This window comes from Kogia breviceps, chromosome 14, assembly GCF_026419965.1.
Source record: "Kogia breviceps isolate mKogBre1 chromosome 14, mKogBre1 haplotype 1, whole genome shotgun sequence".
NCBI classification, from domain to species: Eukaryota; Metazoa; Chordata; class Mammalia; order Artiodactyla; family Physeteridae; genus Kogia; species Kogia breviceps.
In genome coordinates, this window is record NC_081323.1 from 81,567,128 (window position 1) to 81,591,046 (window position 23,919).

Here is a 23,919-nt window from a genome sequence, read left to right on the forward strand (position 1 = left end):
TCTGCCCATGGTGGAGGGCAGCCCGAAGCTGTCTCTCCTAAACCTCAGTCTCAAAGATTTCTGGAGCTTTCTGCTGAAGGTGATGTTAGTTTTTAAAAATCCTAATCACGCCTGTATCCAAAACTATTAGAGGAAGCGCCACATTTCTTGGGGAGAAACTCAAAAGGGGAAGTTCCTCCCAGAAAGAAGAAGAAATGCAGAAGAGAAATCTTCTGGTGGGAAAAAAACAATAGAGGAAGGCTGTAAATTCATCTCATTGTAATTCTATCTCCTCCCCTTGGAGAAAGAGTGCCTGGGAAAACAAAGGCTGACACAGGCCCTCCCACCTGATCAGAAACCAGAAAGGCCCTGTGAGGGGTGAATGAGGCCCCCCAACCCTGGTAGAGCAGAGTTCCACTGCCTATTGGGCTGACATCCGGAGCGTCCCCGGGGCAAGTAGGGGACTTGCCGGGTTCACTCAGCAATCTGGAATCCCATGGGGGCTCTTTCCTCCAAACTAAGGGAAATTGCTTTGTCTCTACCCTTGTCTCTGGGCTCAGTCTTGTCATCTGTAAAATGGTACACTTGACATAGGCTACCTCCAGGGCCCCTTCCGTGAGATAAGCCAAACCCATGTCTGGGTTGGGGACACAGCTCACCTGGTACCCCTTCAGCGCCTGGCACACCTGGTATTTCTCCTACCGCACCTGGCACCAGCCCTCCCAGGGCTCCTGCTCCTGCAGCACCTGGAGTGGTGAAGAGCATCCAGCTCTGCCGTTGAAGTGCCCCCTTCTTGGGGGAGCGGAGGGTGGAGGTAGGGGTTGCATAATGGCATAATGGTTGTGTATGGACGGGCACCTTTAACTCGCTGGTCTGGCGGTGATAAGCCAGGAACCAGGGATCTTACTGGTGCGCAATTGAAAAGCGCAGAAAACTTCACTGTGGCTTTGGAAGATGGGCCCAGGGGCTTCCGACCTTGACCCAGGCCATTTCAGCCCCGGAGGCCCTAGTGTGAGGTTGCTCTGCCCTCGTGTTGGAGAATCGTTCTGAGCTTTGAGCCTGGGCCCCGCAGGAGAGCAGGGCTGCGGTGGGGAGGAGGGGAGGGCGTGGCCCTGGGCGTGAGGACAGGCAGGGTTGGGGCACTTACCGATCTTGGCTGCCTTGGCGGCGGCTGCCTGGGCTGCAGCTGTGAGGAGCCGAGAAAGAAAGAGACTCAGAAACCTTGCTGGCTCACAGCCAGGCTGTGATGACAGCGCTCCTGTCCCAAAGGCACTGGAGACCCTCCCTGCGCTCTCCCCCAACTCCTCCCTGAGCTCCGGGAAGCCCAGTCTACCCTCCCCCACCCCCCACCCCCAAGCCCCCGCCCCTTCCCTGTTTCCCCTGCGTGGAACTAAGGCTCACGGGAAATGCCAGCCCCAGGAACACCTCCGACTCCAACACCGTAGCCAGGAAAGCCCCCAGCACCAACGCCGCCGTAAGTGGGAATACCCCCAACTCCCACTCCGCCTCTGGCCCCTGCAGAGAGAAGAGAACCAAGTGGAAAATGACCTCAGTGAGAGAGGCTGGGAAGGGCTCTGGGGGACGCTGGACTGGAGGAGAGGATGCGAGCTTCCCCCAAGTCTGGTCCATGAAGGGCAGGAAACCATTGGATACCTGGGGCCCCCACCAACTTCCTCCCTACTGACACCCCCCCCAGTGTGTCTCCAGCCCCTCTCTTCTCTGAGCGCTTGGGGAAGGGCCTCTTTGTTGAAGATGGAAAAACTGTGCACAGGTCCCCTGTCCCCAGCCAGGCTTGGGCTCCTCTGAGAGGGTCCTGGCCAGAGCAGGGAGGGTCAGGGACACTGTCTCCACTGGGAACGCCGTACTGGGACTCTCCTATCACCCAGTCCCTTGGCCTCATGGTGGGAGACAACTGGGGGAGACATAGTCCTGGGGCCCAACAGGGCCAAGTCCCAGCTCTGCCAGTGACTTGCTGTGTGACCCTGGGCAAGTCACTCCCCTTCTCTGGGCCGTACAACGGGGACTAGAAGATGACGGTCCTTTAGTTCTGGCAAGTAAAGGCCAGAATAGGGTGGGGCGGAGCTAGCAGCCCAGGACTCACCGAATTTGGCTGCTTTGGCTGCTGCTTTAGCAGCTGCAGCTGGTGACACAGCCCCTGGAGAGACCAAGGGAAACACAAATGCTCAGGAGAGAATGGAGCAGAGATGTGCTATATATACCCCTCTGTCCACCCGTCTGTCTTTCAATCCATCTCCTTTCTATCTGTTGAGCCAACACAGAGGTGTGCATCCATTTACCCACACGCATCTCCATCAGGCCATCTGTCCATCGGTCTATCCAGCCACCCATTCATCCATCTGCTGACTTTCCCGTATGGCTGTCCATTTGTCTATCTTTGGACCTCAACCTACCCACTCAAACCACTTATCTCTCTGTCCATCCACACACGCATTTATCCATCCATCTGTCTCTCTGTCCATTCACCTAAATATCTAAACAACCAACCATTTTGATTTTCTTTTTCTCGTGGCGCCCCGCAGCACGTGGGATCTTTGTTCCCCGACCAGGGATCAAACCCTCACCCCCTGCATTGGGAGCGCAGAGTCTTAACCACTGGACTGCCAGGGAAGTTCCCCATCCATTTTGTGTTTTTCTTCTACACACCCATTCATCTACCCACGTGCTTATCCATCCATCCATCCATCCATGCATCCATCCATCCATTCTTCTAACCACTTATCTTGTCCCCCACCTGCCTATTCAGCTCTCTTTTCATTTACCCATTTATCTCACCATCCACCGTTTTGCCTACATGTATCTATCCGTCCATGTAATCACCCATCCTTGTACCTGTCCCTTCGTCCACACACCATCCACTCTCTCATCCGTCAATTTGGCCAATCACCCACATAGCCAATCACCTGCCTCCCTAGCTGTGCACCCACCCACCCCCATCCATCTGTCCACTCATCTACCTACCCACCCATCTATCCACCATTTACTGAGCACATATTCAGCTAAGGGCTGGGAACACAGAGATGAAAAAGACATGGTTCCTGCCCCCAGGAGCACACACACTGACAGCCAAAAGGTGAATTCAAGATGATGCTGGCTGTAGTTAATTAGGAGGTGGTTATATCCCAAAGGAGAGATGACCAAGGGTGTGGAGAGAAGAGGATAGAGTGGGGAGGTGTCGGGGAGAATACAAAAGTCTCGGCAATAATTTCAACATCTCTCTCTTACACACACACACACACACACACACACACACACACACACACACACAGAGCCAAGCTCATCTGGTCCACCCATGATGCCCGGGCCGCCAATACCTGGGACTCCAACACCTGGGACCCCAACACCTGGGACTCCAACACCTGGGACCCCAACACCTGGGACTCCAACACCAGGGACTCCAACACCAGGGACTCCAACACCTGGGAGCCCAACACCTGGGACTCCAACTCCTGGGACTCCAACTCCTGGGATGCCGACTGCTCCTGGAACAAAGCCTGGCCCTCCAGGCACTAAGCCTCCAGCAGCTCCTGTGGAAGGAAAGAACTGTTCCCCGGGCCTGGGCCCTGTGGGAACCTCGGAGGGCCTCCAGGACCGCGACTCTGGGGAACTACGGGAGTGGCAGGTCCTGAGTGCAGGATCCCAGGTGAGTGGGCATTGCGTCTGCACGGAGCCAAGTCATCCAAGAGCAGGGGAGGGAAATGAGGGGACCCTGAGGGAGCTCTCAGGGTCTGGATCTATGGTCGGAGAGCATGATCTAGCTCTAAAGCAGAGTCAGAACGCTCCACGGGGCACCCGGGCAGTTGGTGCACAGCTCTGGGTGGCCCTGGGGGTAAAGTGGGAGGAGACAGATGCTCCACAGGGCCCCTGCCCTCTGCTGAGCCAGTCAGTGGACAGCACTGGAGAGTGTCTCCCAGGAAGAGTGGCCAGAATGGGCAGAAGCAAGGAGGCATGACACGGACGCTTGGCGAGGGACGGTGCCCCAGATGGACAGAGGCAAAGTCCATCCAGCCTCATAGGACCAGGGTCTCCAAAGCCCACGCAGAGGCCAGGGCTGGCCGGAGCCCTGGTCCTGCCCCCTGTGGGGACACTCACCGTATTTGGCTGCCTTTGCGGCAGCAGCAGCAGCATCTGGAGCCCCGACCCCTGGAGAGAGAGCCATGGAGGGTGAGGCCCTTCCCCTACGGCGTTCTCAAGGGCACCCTCCACCCCCTGCTGGAATGGACACGACCTGCGATGCCTCCGATGCCAGGAATCACGCCGGCCCCGCCAGGAACGCCACCACCTCCAACACCAATGCCAGGGAGAACTCCGGCTCCTCCAGCCCCTGTTAGGAGGGGGATAGTGCAAATGTGGCTCCCAGGGGCCCCTCCTGAAGCCCGGCGGGAGGCTGCTTGGATGCTGGTGTTTTCACAGTGCGATCTCCTCTGGGAACGAGGCCCAGGCATCTCTAGCTGGGCCCGCCTGGGAAGGCCCCCACCCCACTGTTCCTTGACTCACCCCCAAAGTGTCCATTTCAACACCCTCATTAAGGGACTTGTGTGTTTTCAGACAAATCCCATTCTAATCACTGCCACATACTGAGAAACCACAAGCGGCCTCTCCCCAGGCCAGAGGGGCCCCTGCAAGAATGTTCAAGACTTCCTCTCCCTGTGTTCCGAAGAAGCGGCCAAGTTTGTAATCCAAGCGCCTGGCTGCCTGGCTCTGGCAGCCCCTTGCCGGCCCACATTCCAGCCATCCCCTCCAGCCTCGGGGGCTTGGAGGGAGGGCTTGTGGGGCCTCCGTGGGGCAGGCCTCCAGCTCAGTGCTACAAGCTACAGGAAGGGCTCCCCTGGGACTGGGGTAGAGGTGAAGACTTCACCTCCCATGATCTGACTCTGAACTGGGGAATCACCCGGGACAGGGGGACAGATGCCTACTTTGCTCCCCACGTGGCCATAGAGAAGGCCATGCCACATCTACTAGCCAAGGAATCATGGGTTTGAGGAGCTAGTACATATTCAATTGATACTAAACTATTACATTGTTTAAATGCTCATATAGGTACCACCTAAAATTATCATTCTAACCACCCTTTTACCCATTCCCTCTTGCCTGCTCCCTCCTATTTTAACCACATGGCAAATTCCACCTATAGTTTAAGGCCTGAATCAAATATTTTCTCTGAGAACGCTTCCCGATTATCCCCAGGTAGAAACAGCGTCTCTCTCTTGCCTCCCACAGCCGAGCTCTTATCTGTCCCTGGTCTCTGAAATGGATGGATGAATGGATGCATGGAGAGATAAATGGGTGGATAGATGGATGTAAGGATGGATGGATGGAGGGAGGGAGGGATTCATGGATGGATGGAGGGAGGGAGGGACAGAGGAGGGAGGGATGGAGGAATGGAGGATTGGAGGGTGGAGTGAAGGGACGGATGGAAAAAAGAATGAATGGATGGATGGATAGAAGGAGAGAGGAGCAGGTCGTGTTGCAAAAGTTGGATAAATGGGGGTAGAGTGGGGCGGGGCCGCCTTAGTTAGTTATCTGTGAGGAAGGCTCTCAGTGGTAATAGGGATGGAGAGGCTGGGGGGCTGGCGGCTAGCAGGCAGGGACTCCAGGTGTACTCACCAAGCTTTGCTGCTGCTTTAGCTGCTGCTGCTGCTGCTGCTGCTGCTGCTGCAGCCTGCGTGCCAACCCCTGGGGGAGAGGAAGGAGAGAGACTCTGGAAAGTGTGCCCCCGCATCTCCAGAGCCCACCTATTCCAGCCCCAAGAAAACCAACTGGTTTGGGGCTTCCCTGGTGGCGCAGTGGTTAAGAATCCGCCTGCCAATGCAGGAGACACGGGTTCAAGCCCTGGTCCGGGAGGATGCCGCAGAGCAGCTAAGCCCGTGCACCACAACTGCTGAGCCTATGTGCCACAACTACTGAAGCCCGCACACCTAGCGCCTGTGCTCCACAACAAGAGAAGCCACCACAGTGAGAAGCCCGCGCACCACAATGAAGAGCAGCCCCCGCTCGCCGCAACTAGAGAAAGTCGCGCACAGCAACAGAGACCTGGCACAACCAAAAATAAATAAATACATAGATTTTTTTTTTTTAAAAAAAAGAAAGCCAACTGGTTCACATCTGGGTGTGGATGTGGGGTATCATAGCATGCAGAGGTCGAGGATCCTTCTCCAGGCTCAGACTGGGGTCTGGATGTAGGGTGGGCTGGCCTGCTTTATGGAGCCTCGGTGATCAGTGCCCCCTTTGTCTGGCAGTGGGGCGAGGCTCTCCTTACCTGTCCCCGTCGGGTACCCGGCCTTGCCCGCGGCACCAGCTACTCCTCCAGGCCCATAGCCTGCGAAACGAGAGGCTCTGGGCATCCACGTGGACCTCACCATGGCTGCCGCCTCCCCTGCCCTTCAAGGGCCAGGCCACCCAGAGTCTCCACCTATCCCCCACCAGCCAGAGTTAAATACAAATGTGTATGGGATGGTTATTCCCATTTTACAGACAAAGACACTGAGGCTCAGAGAAGAAACTGGTTCTCCCAAGACCTGGTGATAAGTGTGAGGGCCAGGATTGAGAACGAGGCTGTCTGAGTCCAAGTTCCACGTCCCCTCCTTCGGGGACTCCCATTCCAAGATTCCACACCACCCCCTCCCTCCAGCTGGTGCTCTCGTAGCCCTGAGCTGGGGCCACAGCTCCCTTGCCAGAACCCTGCAGCTGGAGAGAGCCAGAAGCCCACCAGTCTAAGAGGGCCTTACCATAGGGCAGTTTCCCAGTGCTGTAGGGAAGTCCGTAGCCACCTGAGGAGATGGAGTGTGGGATCAGGGGCTGCCCCATGGCGGCCCCATGCCTCACTGAGCCCCCACTACCTGGGTAGACAGACCTATCCCCACAGGTACTGAAGCCCAAGACTGCGCCGCCTCCACCAGGGCTGTGAGCTGCTCTCAGAGGCTCTCGGGAGAGCAGAGGCCTTGGTGGAGGAGGGAGAGGACACCCCTGCCCCAGGGCATGATGGGACACCCGTTCTTCTACCAACCCAGGCCCTGCCATGGCCCTAGAGTCTGAGTATCTTCCTTACTCTCCTCCCCATCAGGAAACAGCTCATCATGTGAGCTGATTGCTGGGGTGGCGGTGGGTTGACATCAGAGGGGTCTTTCCAGTGAATGGTGTTTCTTAGCAACAACACAGGTGGTTTCCCACCAGGGCTACGGGTCTCTGTGCATGTGTGTGCGTGGGAGTGAGACCAACACCTGCAGGATGGCTTCTCCCTGCTTCCCTTTGCTGGGAAGCTGGGCTTTAATACCAGGTTTCCTGACTACCCCCAACCACACCAAGACACAGGTGGCCAAACAAGTGCCCTCTCAAGCTGGCTTCCCAGTAGGGAGGCCCAGCAAGTGGTGTCTCTCAAATCCTCCTTCTGCCTTACCTGGCAGCTTGGGTGCCTTGATGGGGTACCCCAGAGGGACTCCAGGCTGCTGACCTCCAAAGGGTCCAACTCCTGTGGGAACCAGGAGAGCAAAATCAGGTCCCAGCCACTCGGGCCAGCAGCCTCTGAGAAGCCCCAGCCTCATACTCCACTTTCTTTCTTTCTTTTTTTTGTGGTACGCGGGCCTCTCACTGTTGTGGCCTCTCCCGCCGCGGAGCACAGGCTCCGGACGCGCAGGCTCAGCGGCCACGGCTCACGGGCCCAGCCGCTCCGCGGCACGTGGGATCCTCCCAGACTGGGGCACGAACCCGTGTCCCCTGCATCGGCAGGCGGGCTCTCAACCACTGCGCCACCAGGGAAGCCTGTCGCTCCACTTTCTGCTCAGCCAGAATGAGCTCCCATGGCAGCCGGAATCCGGAAACCGTCCTAGTGCCTAGAGGGCCTTCCTGCCTCTTTCTCATCGGCCAGCAGAGCAACCCCCAGTGATGGGCCACTTCCTTCTGGAAGCTGCAGGACACTCTCCCTCCTGGGGCTTGGGCCACACTCAGGGCCTGTAGCCCTTGTGGCATTTGGCACAGACTGCTGGGTTTTCTGGGCTCCTCTGGGCTCCCAGACAGAGGGTTGGGACTGGGGAAGTAGGCCTACGATTGATGCCACTTTGTGCTGAAGCCAGGCCGAGGCCTGGAGCAGCAGGCATGCCCAGCCCCTCCCAGGGGAGGACCTCCTGCCCGGCTGGCCGACCCGTTGGCCTGCCCACCCTCATTGGCGTGGGGGACCCAGCCTTGCCTTACCTGGGATTCCAGCAAAAGCTCCGCCTCCACCTGCAGTGACAAGGATCCACCACTGCAGCCCTGCCACCACGGGCACAGGGCACCCACGCACCAAAGGCAGCGCTGAGGGGCGGGCTGACCCGAGCCGTGGCCACTTCTGCCCAGACCTCCCAGCTCATGCCGCCTCAGACACACTCGGGGATTTCTGAGACGGGTGCCGCCCATCTCAGCCAGCTGAGCCCGGGGTCCCCGCCCCTCACCCCAGGACAGAGGGGACCGAGGGTGAATGGAGATTCCCACCACGGGTCCCCAGCCCAGCTGGCAACATACCTGGGGCCTTGGCCTTGACTCCTGTTCCAGTGGGAACCCCAGGGAGCACCCCTACCCCCGGGAACCGAGCTCCTGAAGGGGCAGAGAGGGGGCTCGCCGTGGGCGTGGGAAGGCCAGCCTGGAAGGTCCAGCCCGGCACCACGCCCCCGTCAGTGACACAGCTGGCCTCCTCCTGCCCTGACCGTCAGCTACTGGCATGGCTCACGGGGTGGGGGCAGGGCCTTTGGTGGTGACTTTGCTTCCCCATCTGACCCAGGGTCAGAAGTTTTAATCCGATTTGCTAGCCATGTGCTTCTGTGTTTCTGTTGGCCTCTCTCTAAACTGGAGTTAATTTCCCTCCGCCCTGCGCACCCTCATCGGGGAAGGCAGACGGTAGAAGCCTGCCAGAAGTGGGAAGAGCCTGCAGGTCGGGGAGGCCCGTGACCTTGGGGGGCTCTCACTGGATGTGATCCACAAGCAAACACAAAGCAGTCATCTGCTCTGGCTGGGCGACACTCCATTTGCTGGTGTCCAGGGCTGCCACCTCTCCTGTCTCCCCTGGGGCTGGGCCACCGTGTCAGGGAGGGGCCGAGGGAGGGACGCTCTGCCAGCAAATCCCGCAGAGCAGCCCGAGTCTGGGCTTTTGGGGGAATTCAAGAGGTCACATGTTGGGTGGGGTGGCCGGGCCCTGGTGGGGAAAGGAGGTTGAGAGGGCAGCTCCGAGGATCTCCTGCAGGGAGGATGCACTGGGTGGGCCCCCTGGTGACTTATGGCTTTTGGGAAACAGCTGGCCACACCGGGGACTGGATCTGTCCTTGGGGGCCCACTGCAGGCTGTGATGATGTCTGGGTCTGGGCCTGGGCTCAGGGCTCTGGGGGGCCAGGGGAAGCTTGTTGATCTTCGTAGGGGAAAGACAACCAGAGATCTTATGTCTGTAGCCTGAGCTTTGACGCTTAGGGAGAAAATGCCGGTCAGGACCCAAGGTCTCTGGTGGCCTCAGCTTCGGGGGAGGTGGCGGGCCACCGGGGAGGCTGCCAGGGTCTGCTCTCCTTGCTATAGTGTCCCCTTTTCCTCCTTGCTCTCACCTGTGCCTGGGAGCACTCCACCTGGGTATACGCCTGGGAGCCCCACACCTGTGGCCAAAGAAACAGTGTGAGCAGCAGCGTGGCCTCCAGGGCCCCCTCCTGGCCCTTCCCGCCGTGGCAGCTCCAGGGCTCCCGAACCAGCCACCTGGGTACCCGGTGGGAAACGTGAGGGACACGTGCGGTGACTGCAGCCCCCCTCCCGTAAGGTCCGGAAGTCATCTGCAAACCCTTCTGTGCGTGGATCTGTCCCATCTCCTGAAGCCTGTTTACATGGCCGGCCCAGCCCACCTCTGGGTTAACAGCTTCCAGATGTTCCCTCCCTGCCGTGTGGACTCAGGCAGGCTTTTGTTTAACCTGAAGTCACTTCCTGAAGGGCTTGGTGCAGACGCACAAGCACGGATGGGGAGGCCGCCTCACCCCTGCTCCGCGGGGGCGGGGCGGGCCCTTGCGCGCCCACTCCCTATTTTGAGCCTCAGCGTTCCCGTCTGTCGCCTGAATGTGGGTGTCACAGAGTCTGTCTCTGAGGTCTGCTCCAAGGTCCTGGAAGAAGGGCCCGGAAGGTAGACCGGGGCCCCTCGCCCCTATGTGGGACACGGCACCATGTTCTGGGCCTGGCTATGCCCCCTGCCCTGCTGCAGCCAGGCCCTGTCCTTCCTGCCCCGTGGGCCTTAGAAGCTCTCGCTCCTCCCTGACCTCTGCCCTCCACCCCCAGGGACTCCATCCACACTGACCTGGCACCTTCCCAGGCTTCCCTCCAGCTCCAACTCCTGCTCCAAGCTGAGGGACCACCGCACCTGGTAGGGAAGGGGCCACGTCAGAGTGCGCTCCACCCCTCCCCGGCTCCGCGGCCTTCACTGGGACCACCCAGGCCTCGCCTCCACACCTGTAGACACTCCTAAGCCACCAACGCCACCAACGCCACCGATCCCACCAAGCCCCGCAGCACCTACAGAGCCAGGAGTGGGAGAGGAGAGAGGTCACACCAGGAACGGTCAAAGGCAGGAGTGCCCAGGGCTGAGGTCTGGGCCTGCCACCACCTCTGAGACTCGGACACATCTGGCTGCCTCCCCACACCCCCAGGAGATGCAGCTGAGGCTCCCGTCTGCCTGCCCCTCAGGAAAGGCTCTTTGCAAAGTGGAGAGCCTGCGGAGGCCAGAGGGCTTATGGCACGTCCCAAAGGGTAACACTCACCGGCCTTGGCAGCGGCTTTATAGGCTGCAGCAGCGCCAGCCGGGCCGCCGGGCACCAGAGCTCCTGGGTAGGCCCCTGCGGGAAAGGCCCCGAGCCCTGCGGAGAGGAGGACAGGGTGAGGTCCTGCCCGCAGCCCTTCCCCGGCCACCCCTGCCCACGAGGTACACTTGAGGCTCCTCTGCCCCACGCAGAGCTGTGACGGCTGCTCCCGGGACTGGGTGCAGTGTCAGCGGGCGGCATGGGGCAGGCTGCTCCGCTCGGCCTGACAAACGGCAGGGATCTTTCGGGGGGGTCAGACTTCCACACCTCCCTCCTCCGAAAAGCCTTCCTGAAGCCCCGCCGAGGTGGGCGACTCCTTTGGGCTCCCGGGGCTGCTTCCCTCCGGCTCTCGTTACTACGTTATAACAGCACCCAGGCCCCAGCTGTGATTCCCTTGTGCCCTGGACAGGCTCTCGGGGCCGGTGGTCTCAGCACCGCCCCCTCCACCAGCGCCCAGGACAGGCCCGGTCTGCATCCTTGTACCCCCAGCTGCCCTCCGTACTGGGCAGATGCTCCGGCTCCCAGAGGGGCAACTTGCCCGGTGTCAACACTAACCTGCTCCAAGGCCAGCGCCTATGAGCCCTCCGGCACCTGCAGGGAGGAGAAGACAGAGCCAGGTGAGGGGCTGGTATGGGGCCTCGTTCCTGGGCCCAGGGCGGAAGGGGTCTCGTAGAGTAGGGGCAGGAACCTGGCGATGCCGTGGTCGGCGTGTGGCCGCTCAGGGCCCTCAGCTGGACTCAAACCTTTGGGACTCAGGGGCCAATCTGATAAACTAGCAGCCCCTCTTTAGCAACCAACTGCTATGTGCCAAGTGGACGGACTGTTGACTCCCTACAACATGCCCTGAACAGACCTCACTTCCCTTAGAAGGCCCGCCACCTGATGAGGGACCCACAAGGGCTTTCGGTGAGGGCTGGAGCTGAGCTGTCAGCAGGACCTCACCCAGGCCAGGCCCTGCTCTGTTCCCACGTTAGCTGCAACGCCCCAGGCCTCTCACTGGCTTCCTCGCAGGGGTCCCCTGCCTCAGGCCACGCCCTCTCCCCTGTATCTGGAGCCCCTTTTCTCCATCCCTCTCGCCTGCCCTGCAGTCCGGGAGCCTCCCTGCCTGCAGACAGATGCTAGAATGTTTATGAAAAGCCAAATGGGTCCCTCTGGCTCTCTCGTTCCCACATCTGGGCTCAATCTCTCCTTTTCCCCCTCCAGGAGACATTCCACGGCTCTGGCCAGGACCGATGGACAATCAGGTTGGAGTTCACAACCATGCCGGGTTTGTTTCCAATTATGTGAGAATCTCTCCCACAGGCACCAGTCCTGGCCACCAGGGTGCCAAGTTCAGGGGCGGCCTCTCTGGGGACTGACCTCAAACATGCAGGACTGCTGAGCCCTGGAGAGTCCACCTGGCTTTCACTGGGTGTGGTCCCCCGACCCCATTTCCTACTTTTGTGAGCTGGCCCGTCTGAAACCCAGCCAGACCCTCTGTAAGATGGGCCTCTGACTCTGGCCAGTCTCCCTCCTGGGCAGGTGTGGTGTGGTCTAGCTGGGCGTGGGGCGTGCCTGGGTCCACTTCCCAGCACTGCATGCCCTGCGCCTCCCCAGCTCTGGCAGGGGTTTCTCTCAAGCCAGGCCTGCGTCTTGAGCTCCAACAGGGCAGCGGACACGCTCGGGCCTTTCCTGACCACAGAGGGGCTGGGAGGAGAGGATGGGGACCGAACAGGAAGTGAGCAGAGGCTGGGTGCGTGGGGTGGAGGATGCAGCCCCTGTGCAGCCATCTGCCCTCGTCCCGTGCTCCCCCCAGAGCTGTGTGGTCCCAGGGCCACCCCATAGCATGACGAGCTACATGCCCTCCTTCTTGGGGACTCACCTAGCCCATATGCCCCAAGGAGTCCAGCCCCTAGAAAGGAGGAGAGAGGGGCGAGGAGTTGACCACGACTGGTTGCCCAGGGGCCTGGCTTACCCAACCGTCTCTCTCCCCTGGAGTCAGAGAGACCTGGATTCAAATCCCGCTGTCCCAAGCTACTCCTTGCATGAAAGAGCAAGTCACGTCACCTCTCTGAGACGCAGTTTCCCCACTTACAAAATGGCCAGCATGTTCCAGACCTTCCTGGGGCCAGAGGGCTTGTGGGCAGAGGGTGCAGTGTCTGCAGCCTGCCAGGGTGACCAGTGGGTGGAGCCCCTGCTCCTTCCCGTCCCCTCACGTGGGTGACTGGCCTCCAGCCGGTGCTGGGGGTGTAGGTGGGGCTGGCTCCCAGCTGCCTGGTCCCCCACTGAGAGCCCAGGGAGGGCCACCCGCCAAGGCCCACGTGGAGCAGCTGCCAGGCCACCCACCCTCCACTCGCCAATGGATTAGTTGTTCCCAAGCATGACATGCATTGTCTGTGCCCACTTCCATCCCATCTGGGCAGGCCCAGACGGGCTGCCCAGATGTGGGGAGCTGCCCTTTGTGGGGGGGAGGCACTGTGGCCCTGTCCAGGCCTTTGTAGCCCAGAGTCCGAAGGCTGAAAGATGACCTCAGGAAGGTCATGGAGTCCAGCCCCTTTTCATCAGCAGAGGCTCTGACTTTCCTCTCGGTCTACGCCTTCACCCCCAAGCCAGAAGTTCTTTTGGAAGTCTAAACTAAACCTTTCATTAATAAAAGCTTCACTTTATCAACTGCAACTGAATGCAGTTTTTGCAGTCTTCTCTTCGGTGTTTCATCACAACCTGCCATGTGCTCCCTGCTGCCAAAGGGATCAATCAATCCCTGTTCTAGCTCTGCAGTCACGGCCGCTACCATCTGGGTCTTTGCAGCTAAGCACGATCCTAATTCCACACCTGTGTTTATCTAGCCTTTCCCTGTTCTCTCACTACAGTCAAAGACCCTGCTAAGATCACTCACCCCTCCGAGAAGATAGGAAACAGGTTCAGGTGGGATAAGCAGTGAATCCCGAGGGCTCCAGCCTCGCAGACCCCAACAGACCCCAGCAAACCCCTTGCTCAGACCTCCTGCCCTCCTGCATCTCTCTCGCCTGGCCCCAGCCCTAGCCCTGTAGTTTCAGAACCCAGATGGGCTTTCAGGGAAGGGGAAGTTGGGTCCTGTAGATTCACATGCCCTTGAATCATCGAACATCTGGATTTCGTAAGAGCTGTTGGACATGCAAACTGTCCTGTAGTCCCAGGCTTCAGAGCCAGGGAGACACGGATCAGGGTCGGGGGGTGCCAGGGCTGCATGTGAAGCGTCTCATGATGTTAGGGCCATAAATCCGGACAGAGACGCCCCTTCCTCTACCTGCTCCTTATCCACCAAGGCCTCCTGGAGGAGGAACCCGCCCTCCCTCTTTCCTGGGGGTGTGTTCTCTGGAGCTGATGGTGGACCCTCGTGGCAGATCCAAGCCCCATGGGCAAGGCCAGGATAGATCTGGCCACATCTTCATACTGGAAAACTCCTTGGTCTGGACACAGCCGGAAGGGGCCTGGGAAGGAAGCTCATCTGGGGCCAGGGTCAGGGTGCAGCCTAGGGTTAGGTTCAGGGCTTGGTCTGGGGTCAAGATTCAACCTGGGGTCAGGATGAGGGCTCAGATTGTCATTAAGGACAGGGGTATCTAGGATGTTGGCCTGGAGTAAGAGGGGGCTTGTTTTGTGGTCAGGGACCATTCAGGCAGAGTACGGGACCCACCATTTGTGGTGTCTGATCCCACAGGCTTGGTGGCTACCGGAACATCAATTGCTACCTTTGCCTCCAGCACCAGAGCTGTTTCTGGGACCCTGTACACAGGGAACAGTCAGGGCAGCTGGGCACATAGGTACTGGCAAGGTAGGTGCCAGACACCCCTCACACGTGGAGGACAGCAAGCTGCCTCCAGCCTCCTGACCCTGGATGCCCCAGAGCTTGGCCCTAGCCAGGTCATAGGTGGGGTTGACTAGGGGACAGAGGGGCTGTTGCCTCCCACCACTTCCCTCCCTCCTCCGTCCATAGGCTGCGTTCACAGCTCTGTGGACCCTTCCCGCCCCTGCCCGGCCGGCACTCACTCAGTGCTCTGAGGCCACGGGTCTTACCTGGCTTGGGTGGTTTGCCTCCAGGGCCCAGAGCTGCAGAGGGAAGAGATGGTGGTAAATGGGGAGTCCCAGCCCCCCTGACCTACCACGATCCCCCAGGGCACTGCGGGCTCTCACTGTGGGGTGAGGAACGGTCCCTTCCCACTGCATAGGGAGCTGCTGGGAGCCCAGTGTCCACATGCCTGGGTGGGAAGCCCAGCCCTGGCCCTGATTTGGGGTTACCCTCTCTCACACTGTTTCCCAGCCTCTGAAGGGGGTGATGCTTCCCGCGCAGTTGGCTTTGCAGGGATATTACTGAGGATCAAAAGAAATATGAAAGAGGGGCTTCCCTGGTGGCGCAGTGGTTAAGAATCTGCCTGTCAATGCAGGGGACATGGGTTGGAGCCCTGGTCCGGGAAGATCCCACATGCCGCGGAGCAACTAAGCCCGTGCGCCACAACTACTGAGCCTGCGCTCTAGAGCCTGCGAGCCACAACTACTGAGCCCACGTGCCACAACTACTGAGCCTGCGCTCTAGAGCCCGTGCTCCGCAACAAGAGAAGCCACCGCAATGAGAAGCCCGCGCACCACAATGAAGAGTAGCCCCCGCCCTCAGCAACTAGAGAAAGCCCGCGCGCAGCAACTAAGACCCAACGCGGCCAAAAATAAATAAATAAATAAATTAAAAAAAAAAAAAAAACAGAAAGGAATATGAAAGAAGACAGGGCCCCCAGGGAAAGAGGCCAGGGGGAGGGGCTTAGGGGGCTCGTGAATTCTAGTTCTTAGACAAATCCCTCCCCACTGGATGCTCGGTCTGTGAAATGAGGGGTCCCTTAATGTCTGGGCCTTCTGAGGTTCTGAGGTCTGAGCACATATGTGGACTAGAGTGAGACCCGGACCCCATCGCTGAGGAACCAAGTTTGGTGTCTGAGCTCACCTCCTCCTCCCAGGCCTCCGAGACCAGCCCCTGTGTTGAGGGCAGAGAGAGAGAGAGAGAGAAAGAGAGAGAGAGAGAGAGAGGACCATCAGGACCCCAGCCAGAAAGGCATCCGTTGACCCTGGTCACATCCACCGCTGCCTAGCCATATGACCTCGGGCAAGCCTTGACCTCTGTGAGCCTCCGTTTCCTCATCCATCTCATCGGGGAAATAGCTGTGTGTCCGTGTGTACCTGGGAGTGTGCTGGTAGCTGCCCTCACTTCCACGTTGGTTCTGAACACTCAGACACTTTGTAAGTATTGAAAATATTAGTTTTGATGTTTCAATCTACTTTAAAACATATGCTTTTTTCTAAATTAAAAGAAAAATTGTAAAGCAATTATAGTCCAATAAAGATGTTTTAAAAAAAAAAGAAAATACACCCCCGCCCCCCCCCACCACCCCGCCATGCCATTGAGTTAATATTCCGCCCGTTTTCTTTTATTGGAGGGGGGCCCAATCTCCATCTGCACCTAGTCCTTGCTTTTATATTGTTTTTACTTGAAAATCACTTTACCATGTTACCTGACAGATAGCATCTTCATAATTTTTAGTAGTTGCAGCATATAAGTTTATTTAATCACACCCTCCAGTCAGGTGGGTTTCTTGTTTGCATTTTTGCAAGGAACATTCCCATGAACCGTGGGGCAGATGGTTCTTTTTCTCTTCTTTTCAGTTATTCCCTTTGAATGGGTTTCCAAGAGCGAGGTGAAGGGTTCAAAGACTAAACAGCAGGGATCGGTGAGGTGGCCACTTTCTGACAGTCTCACGAGCATTGCGTTTCGTCTTTCAGAAAATCTGTGCTCTTAATAGTTGTAAAATAGCATCATGTAACTGCTTTTTAAAATAGGAGTAACTTATGGGTCCTCTGGGGTAGGTGTGCCAATGTTCTTCGCTTCTGCAGTGTCACAATGTGCATCTCTTGCAAATGTAATCAACCTCTGTCTTACCTGGGCGTGTGACAATTTCATGTACATTACCTGGGTAGAAGACGCCTCCAGGCACTCCACCAGGAACAGCCCCTGGGACCCCTGGAATGAAGTAGGTAGAGTCCCCCGTTAGCCAGAATGAATAAAAGCACGCTAACGATAAAGATAATGATGATGATAATAATATCGCGAGTCTGCAAAGCCATTCAGGTTGACTAAGCCAATAATGTTTATAAAGCATTTTCTCATTCGTGCTACTCAAAATGGCCTGGTGAGGTTGGAAGGGCAGGGATGATTATCTTCATGTTAACAGATGTGAAGTCAGGCTCAGAGAGGTTAAGGGATGTGCGGCGGGGTGTGTGTGTGTGCGTGTGTGTCACACAGGTGGAAAGAGATGGAGCCTGGATTCAAAGCCAGGCTACTCCTCTGAGCATAACGGTTTGCAACGCATTACCTGGAGAGAGTCTGGCATGGGGCTGGGTCTGAGCACCTTTCGCCGGGCGGCCAAGCCTCTCCAGCCCTGAGCGGCTCGGGAGGGGGCCAGAGTTGTGCGAGGGCAGGCCGGACTGTGAGAGTGAGCGGTAAGGAATTGCTGCGGCCGCTGCCGACAAAAGCGCAGCCATCCCCACGCTGAGAGGACGGTGTGAGGTCCGCATCCTCAGCCTCCCGGCAGCAGCGGTTGGGTGGTGCTCTGGCTGTCTGACACAGAGCTGCCTAAGGAGGCGCCGGGGCCCAGAGGGGGACACCATGAATGAGCGAAGTGAATAGTTTCCTAAGGAAAAGCTAATTCACTGGCCAGTCCAGGGGCTGTCTGCCCAGCCCAGATCACGAGTTCAGTCCCCACGGACCAGTGAAGCTCTCACCGGGGCACACTGTGGTGCAGGGCCCCAGACCCACCCTGCTGAATGGGGCACAGACTCGGTTGGGGGACAGTGTCGGGCGGCTCCGCAGTGTGCCCGGCAGACGTCTGGCCTGCTGGGCCCAGGGCCCTGTCAGCCTAAGCCACGGCCCAGCAGGGTGGAGGATGCCAAGCTGTCATGGCCACCCCGTGCCAAAGCCCCGGCGCCACCCTCCTACCTCGGCCCCCTCCCCGCCTCCACCGCCGAGCCTGAGGCTCCACAGGCACTGCAGTCCAGGCCTGGAGCGTCTAAGCAATCTGCTTAGAGCCTCGGGGGCTCAGGGCAGTGGCCCCAGGAGGCTGGGCCTGCTGGGAATGAGCGCCTGGGTCCTGTCATCAGCTGCCAAGTGCACACATGGTCCGCCCCAGGCCTTTGATGCCTTCTCTGGCCCTGGCCTCCCGCTCTGAGCTCTGAGCTCTGTCTCTTATGTGCCTTTCCCTGTTGTGCTCTGCCTCGGCCTCTCTCCCTGCTCCCCTTCCTCCCTCTCTAACCCTCTGCTTCAGGGCAGACTGCAGGAACGACAAGGGTGGGTGAAGGGAGCAAGAGGCTCAGGAAAGACCCATCTGGCCTCTAATATTACTTGTCTGTGCCACTTCTTACCATCTGTGTGACCCCAGGCAAGTCACTTAACCTCTCTGAACCTCAGTTTCCTTTGTAGCAACGTGGGGCTGATAACTGCTGCCTTGCCAGGTTGTTGCGAGTTGTCAAAGAGTTCAAGAGACCTGTCCTACCCTGGGCCTGGCACTCGGTAACGCTTAAAAGAAAGGTGACACTTTGTTTCTACTTCACTACACAGTACGTGGCCTGAGGCCAGGTATACGGTAGGTGTTCAATAAAGGATGGGTGAATTAGGTGGAGGGGAGGCAAGGAGGTTGCCTGTGGGTCTGGTCTGACCTGGTCCATCCCCAACCAGCCTAAGGGTCTCCCCACCTCGAGGTCTCCCCACCTCGGGCTGGCCTGGCGGAAGCCCCACTTCCTCTCCTGGGATTCTGTCCCCTGACCGGTGGCCAGGTTCCTCCTGGGCCTGCCAGCTCCTTCTCTGCTTCTTCTGTCTCCAGCTCTTTTCTTCTCCCCACTCTCCACCCCCATGATTCAGATCCCAATAGCGTTTGCCAAACTCCGCGCCTGAACCATGACGGCCTGGGGAGCCAGAGGTTTTGATCCCCATTTTGCGCTGAGGAAATAGGGAAGGCTTAGCGGGTGTAAAGGATCCACACCCGGCCTCTCTTCAAGTGCAGGAGAGGTGGGAATAGAATAAGACAGTAGTTGATCAAAGGCCTTCGAAAGGCAGCAGCCTCCTCTCCTGCCCCATCATGGGAACGGGCACCCTCCTTCCCCACCCCCCCGCCTCCTTGGCCTGAGAAGTTCCTCCTGCCAGGAATGCCCTCTCCTCTATCCAAGTCCTACCCTTCCACCAAGACTGGGCTCAGCTTCTCCCCCCTGCCGTCTCTGAGCCTGTGGTTCTCACTGCTCATCTGGCCCAAAGCAGCTGGCCTGGAGCATACTTGTCTTGTTTTATGTGGGTTTGGCTTGTTTCACCGGCTAGCCCAGGGAAGAACTTGTCTCTTGCATCTCAGAATCATGATCCCATACTCTCAGGGATCATAACTGTCTTCTGGCCTGGGCTGAAATTCCTTCTACAAACATCCTATTGTGTTCCTGCTTGTACGCCTCCGGTGACGGGCAAATTCCCACCTCCCGATGCTGTCCGCTCTACCTGCAGAGAGATCTTCCTCCTGCTGAGACAGAATCTGCCCCTCTGTCTCTCTAGTGCTTCCTCCCAGAGCGCCAAAGACTGAGGCCCACCTCTCATCCACAGAAGTTCCTGGAACATTTACCTTTTTTCAAGGTCTAACTCAAATGTCACTTCTTCCGTGAAGCCTTTCTGGATTTCCTGGGACTCCTCTAGGCCACCCCCTCTCCCAGTGTTGTCAGCTTCCTCCATTACTGCCGCCTCTGTTTACACACGGGCTGCCACCCCACTGGACAAAACGTGGCATGAGTAGCAAGAGGGAAAATTAAACCTCATAAACGTGCATGAATGACAAGGGTTGATCCGTCCAAGATACCAAATTCTGAATAAGAGAATATACCGTCTTTAAATTTTGCATTCCCACAGTCCTCTTACTTGATGCTTTTTTTGTTTGTTTTTTTTTTTTCAATGTTACATTGCTGGAGCCTCCCACCAGCCCTAGGCAGTAAGAAGGGCAGGGATGTTTCTCCCCATTTTACAGCCAGGGAAACCAAGAGTCAGAGAAATGAAGTGCCTGGCCCAGGAACCACATCTGACCCCAATCACATGCAGGGCATTCTGCATCCCAGATTCTTTAATCTACGTTCAAAGATCTGGGAGACGGCTGTTTGGGAGCTAGCAGCAGGCCAGCAGGCCTTGGCAGGGGGCTTTGCCAGTTCCAAGTCCAGGGGGCCGGCCTGGGGCGCAGATAAGACCACACGAGGCTGTTAGTCGTTTGAATGGAGAAAGGCCGCCAAGGGTTTTTCAAAAACAATCCTCCAGTGACTGACTCTGTCCCCTCCCTCCCCCGGACATGTCTGCCCTCCTGCCTCGGCCCCAGCAGACTTGGGGCAGGATCAGCCCCTAACCCCAAGGTCCAGGGTCCTGGGGGCTCCTCAGAGCCACCTGGGCAGCTTTTTACAAGACCTACAGGTCTGGGTCCCTGTAGGGGACCAAATAAAGCAAGGATTCTTGGGTGAGACCCCACATCAGAATTGTTTCAAGTTCCCCGGTAACTCCAATTATGCAGCCAGGGCAGAAAATCCCTGTTGCAAACCGTCTTCAGTTCCGAAATAAGAAAACAAACAACAACAAAAAAACCCACCCAAAACCAAAATGATAAAATTTCTGGGGGTTTTGGGCAGCTGGTCCCAATTATAACTGATTTAATTTCTCTCTCTCTAGTGGCAGCTGATCTTCAAAGCTCCTTTTGACCCATCTTAAATGGGTCTAAACTACTTTTACCATCGCTGAGTCTTCCCGGGATGCCCCTTCCTTGTCTCCCCTGGCAACACGGTTCTTTGGAACTGGGGAACGCATGAGGGTAATATCTTCTTGGGGTGGCGGGAAGCTGGGTTCCCTCAGGACAGCCAGGCAGGTGTGTGCGTGTGTGCGCACATGCGTTTGGGTGGGGGGCCCCTCCCACGTCCCATCTCTCTAGACTTCCTTTGGGAGGCTCTGGGCACAAACCCCAGGAGACCTCATCAATTCACACACCCCTTATTTGGACCCAGCTACTCTACCACCTGGGACAGAGCTGAGATTTATGTTTGCAAAGAAAGAACAGGACCAGCGGAGCATTTAGCCCGGTCATTGAGGATGCATTCTTCTTAGGGCAGGCCCCCCCCAGAGTGCTTGGCCCCCAGCCTGCCCCTCCCCAAATGCTGCTCAGAACCTGTATCTTTGGCCACCTCATCTTTGGCCCAGGGCAGACAGCTGGCTGGTACTAACCCTCCTGGGGCTGCCTTAGCCTGTCTGAGCCTCAGTCTCCCCATTTGAAAAGCGTAGATAAAAATCCTCTACTCCCAGGGTGCCTGTGGGGACTAACCGTCATGCTCGAGGTGGGAGCTCTCTCTGGGAAGGCAGATGTTCGGGGGCCAAACTCCGGGGAGGAGGATCAGACAGGACCAGAGCTGCTACTCTGGGACGCGGGGGTGGCAGCTCCTCTGGGATCGTCTCGCTGCCCCCCCATGGGCCCCATCTGAGGGTGCACACCATGCCTTGGCCTCGTCCAGACCCAGGAGTGGACCTCTGCAGGAAGTCCCTGCTCCCAGGCCCCTGCTCCAGCCTTCCGGCCTGGCCCTGCTCCACCCGGTGCCCCTCCCCACGCTGGCCGCCACTGAAGGGCCGGTTCTCATGGCGAGGAAGACTCTCCCGGAAAGCAGACCCCACCCAGGCTACCCCACCAAAGGCTCGGGAGGCTGCCTACACCTCTCTTTTCCCGTGGCCAGGAGCACCATCAGGGACCCCTGGTAGGCCACTCCCAGGGTCCCCCTAGGTGCTAGCAGCCCCGGGGGGTGGGGGCGCCCTGGGGACCCAAGGCAGGGAACATGCCAGGTGGCCCAGGAGGGCCCCGAGGTCCACGCAAACCCCTGCCACTCACCAGTCTCCGTCTGCGAGGAGACGGATACCTTCCCCAGCTTCCTTGTCCTCGCATGTGTTCCGTACCACACATACACACACACACTCACACACACAGTGACACACCACACCCAGTGACACACCTGGACACCAGATCTCCCACATATACATGCCTGTTGTGTGGCAGACTTTTACACATGCTAACAGGCACTTTCACGTACCTACAACACCCCTCCTCCCAAACACACACACACACACACTCACACACACACACACACCTGTCCAAGGATGAACCTGTGAACATTCATCCCCTCGCAGAAACCTCCTCCTCTACTGGTGGCACGTCTGGGCATATACACAACATGCACACCTGTGCAATAGCGTGTAGCACACGCACACGCACACACGCGCGCTCCCAGTGCTCCTCACCAGGGACAGACCACGGCGGCAGCTTTCCAACTCACAACCCTATAATCAACTTAACCCTGACTTTGCTCCGAGTGGGTCCTGACTTCCCAGGGGACATGCAACCTGTGGAGGTCAGAGAGTTCAGTGCCGCCGAGCTTTCCTCCAGCCCAGTTCCCTGCCCCCAGGGCACACGTGCACACAGGTGTGCAAACTGCCGGTGCCCACAGACCCAACGGGACCTCGTCGGCCCTTCCCCAGCATGCTCGCGACCCCCATACTGGGAGATCCCCCAGGACAGAGCAAGGCCCACCAGCCCCCTTGGGGCAGCAGAAGCCGGTGCTGGTTTGGGGCCACCCTGAGTCACGGGGCGATCGTGTGACAGGTTTCTGCGCAGCACGGCTGGCTCCCGGGAGGGGCGGTTCCAAGGATCCAGTGGCTGAGGGGCTCCTGCCTGGGACCCCCTGGAGGATGCCGGGGGTGAAGAGCTTCCTCTTGTCCGTCCGTCCGTCGGTCCAGCTACCTGAGCGGGAGGCCCGAGGGCTGCGGGGGCGTCAGGGAGTGGGGTGAGGCCTACCTCCGGGCTGCGAGGGGTGGAGGGCGCACAGCAGAAGCAGGAGGGCTCCGGGCCGCAGGGCTGCCGCTGTCGGACCCGCCATCTCGGGGAGAAATGCCCCAGCCCGCTCTCTGCGCCTCGTTTTATCCCCAAAGCGTAATTGCTGCCTTGTCGGTCTGCGAGGGAAAGAGGGAGGGAGAGAGGGCGGGTGGGAGGGCGGGAGAAGGGGGAGGCCTCGGGGAGGGGGCCGCGGGGGGGGCAGTTACGAAAGGCCGGCTCACAGCCTCTCAGGCTGGGTCTGACTGGACTGGACTGTGGGCTTTTTTCCTTAAAACACACGTGCGTGCGCGCGCGCGCGCGCGCACACACACACACACACACACACACACACACACACACACAGAGTTTCCCCCATCTCTCTCCTGCTTTCCCTCTGTGGCTGTTCTTTCACTGCTGGCCCCGTTCCCCGCCAGAAAGTGCGAGGGGGGCCCCTGCCAGGACAGCCCTCGGGAGAGGAAGCTGGAGGGAGGGCCCTGCAGCCCGGCCAAAGATCCGGCCCCAGCCAAGGCCTGAGTGGCCAGGCCCCCGCCCCTGTGGCTGGGCCCCGGGCCCAGTGTGGGGAGACAGGCCAGCTGTCCCGTGCCTCTGCCCTCACCCCAGCCTTCCAGACTCCCTCAGCACTCCCAGACCTGGCAAGAGACAGCCCTGCCCAAAGCTGGGGACGGGGGTGTTGGTGGATCTGGGGTCCAGGGCCCAGGCCAGTATCCACAGAGGTCAAGGGCCTGTGGGCAAAATAGCCGGAAAGGTGAGATCATGTTGGCGCTGCCCCGACGGGCACCTGGGGAAAGGAAGGGGGACCCTGAGGCACTGCAGGGCTCCATTCTTTGTTGGCTAAGGTCACAGCCTCCTGCCTGAAGCTGGGGAGGGTGTGATGGGTCAGTCTGGGATCCATGTCTGCAGAGGCCGAGGGGCTGCAGGCAGAATAGCCTGGGAGTTGAGACTCTGTTGGTGTCATTCCCCGGGGCATCTAGGGACATGTGGGAGACTCTGACACATCACAGGGGTCCCATCTGTCATGGATCGAGGTGCAGCCCCCTGCAGGCCTGTGGAGGCCACAGTGTGTGGTGAAGGTCAGGCTGGATCCCCAGGTGCCCTGCAGAGAACCAGGGGCCTGGGGAGCCCATCCAGACTGATAGGGGGCCCAGCCCCCCTTTATCACTTGGCCCCTACCTGTCCCAATGCTGAGCATCCCTAGCACCCAG

General features: G+C 58.5%; 1 protein-coding gene across 29 annotated transcripts in view; it reads right to left on the reverse strand.

Moving 5' to 3' along the window:
• ELN (elastin) overlaps window positions 1-23,135 on the reverse strand; it is a 32,365-nt gene extending 9,230 nt beyond the window's left edge. For 4 of the 29 annotated variants that reach the window (XR_010836559.1, XM_067013323.1, XM_067013329.1 and 1 more), the window contains exons 1-23: window positions 22,679-23,135; window positions 16,756-16,806; window positions 15,736-15,765; window positions 14,820-14,852; window positions 12,649-12,678; window positions 11,343-11,378; window positions 10,749-10,844; window positions 10,441-10,503; window positions 10,289-10,351; window positions 9,558-9,605; window positions 8,494-8,565; window positions 8,185-8,214; window positions 7,394-7,465; window positions 6,726-6,767; window positions 6,257-6,316; window positions 5,605-5,673; window positions 4,226-4,321; window positions 4,090-4,140; window positions 3,312-3,524; window positions 2,081-2,134; window positions 1,381-1,494; window positions 1,127-1,165; window positions 639-725 (exon numbers count right to left, since the gene is read on the reverse strand). Coding sequence is in view for 25 of the 29 variants with exons in the window: in XM_067013323.1 (XP_066869424.1) it covers window positions 639-725; window positions 1,127-1,165; window positions 1,381-1,494; window positions 2,081-2,134; window positions 3,312-3,524; window positions 4,090-4,140; window positions 4,226-4,321; window positions 5,605-5,673; window positions 6,257-6,316; window positions 6,726-6,767; window positions 7,394-7,465; window positions 8,185-8,214; window positions 8,494-8,565; window positions 9,558-9,605; window positions 10,289-10,351; window positions 10,441-10,503; window positions 10,749-10,844; window positions 11,343-11,378; window positions 12,649-12,678; window positions 14,820-14,852; window positions 15,736-15,765; window positions 16,756-16,806; window positions 22,679-22,760 (1,531 nt within the window). In the remaining 4 variants the exon portion in view is untranslated. The remainder of the gene's footprint in view (window positions 1-638; window positions 726-1,126; window positions 1,166-1,380; window positions 1,495-2,080; window positions 2,135-3,311; window positions 3,525-4,089; window positions 4,141-4,225; window positions 4,322-5,604; window positions 5,674-6,256; window positions 6,317-6,725; window positions 6,768-7,393; window positions 7,466-8,184; window positions 8,215-8,493; window positions 8,566-9,557; window positions 9,606-10,288; window positions 10,352-10,440; window positions 10,504-10,748; window positions 10,845-11,342; window positions 11,379-12,648; window positions 12,679-14,819; window positions 14,853-15,735; window positions 15,766-16,755; window positions 16,807-22,678) is intronic. The other 25 variants (XR_010836560.1, XM_067013327.1, XM_067013330.1 and 22 more) reach the window with 13 other exon arrangements.
• Between the last annotated feature and the right edge of the window lie 784 nt (window positions 23,136-23,919).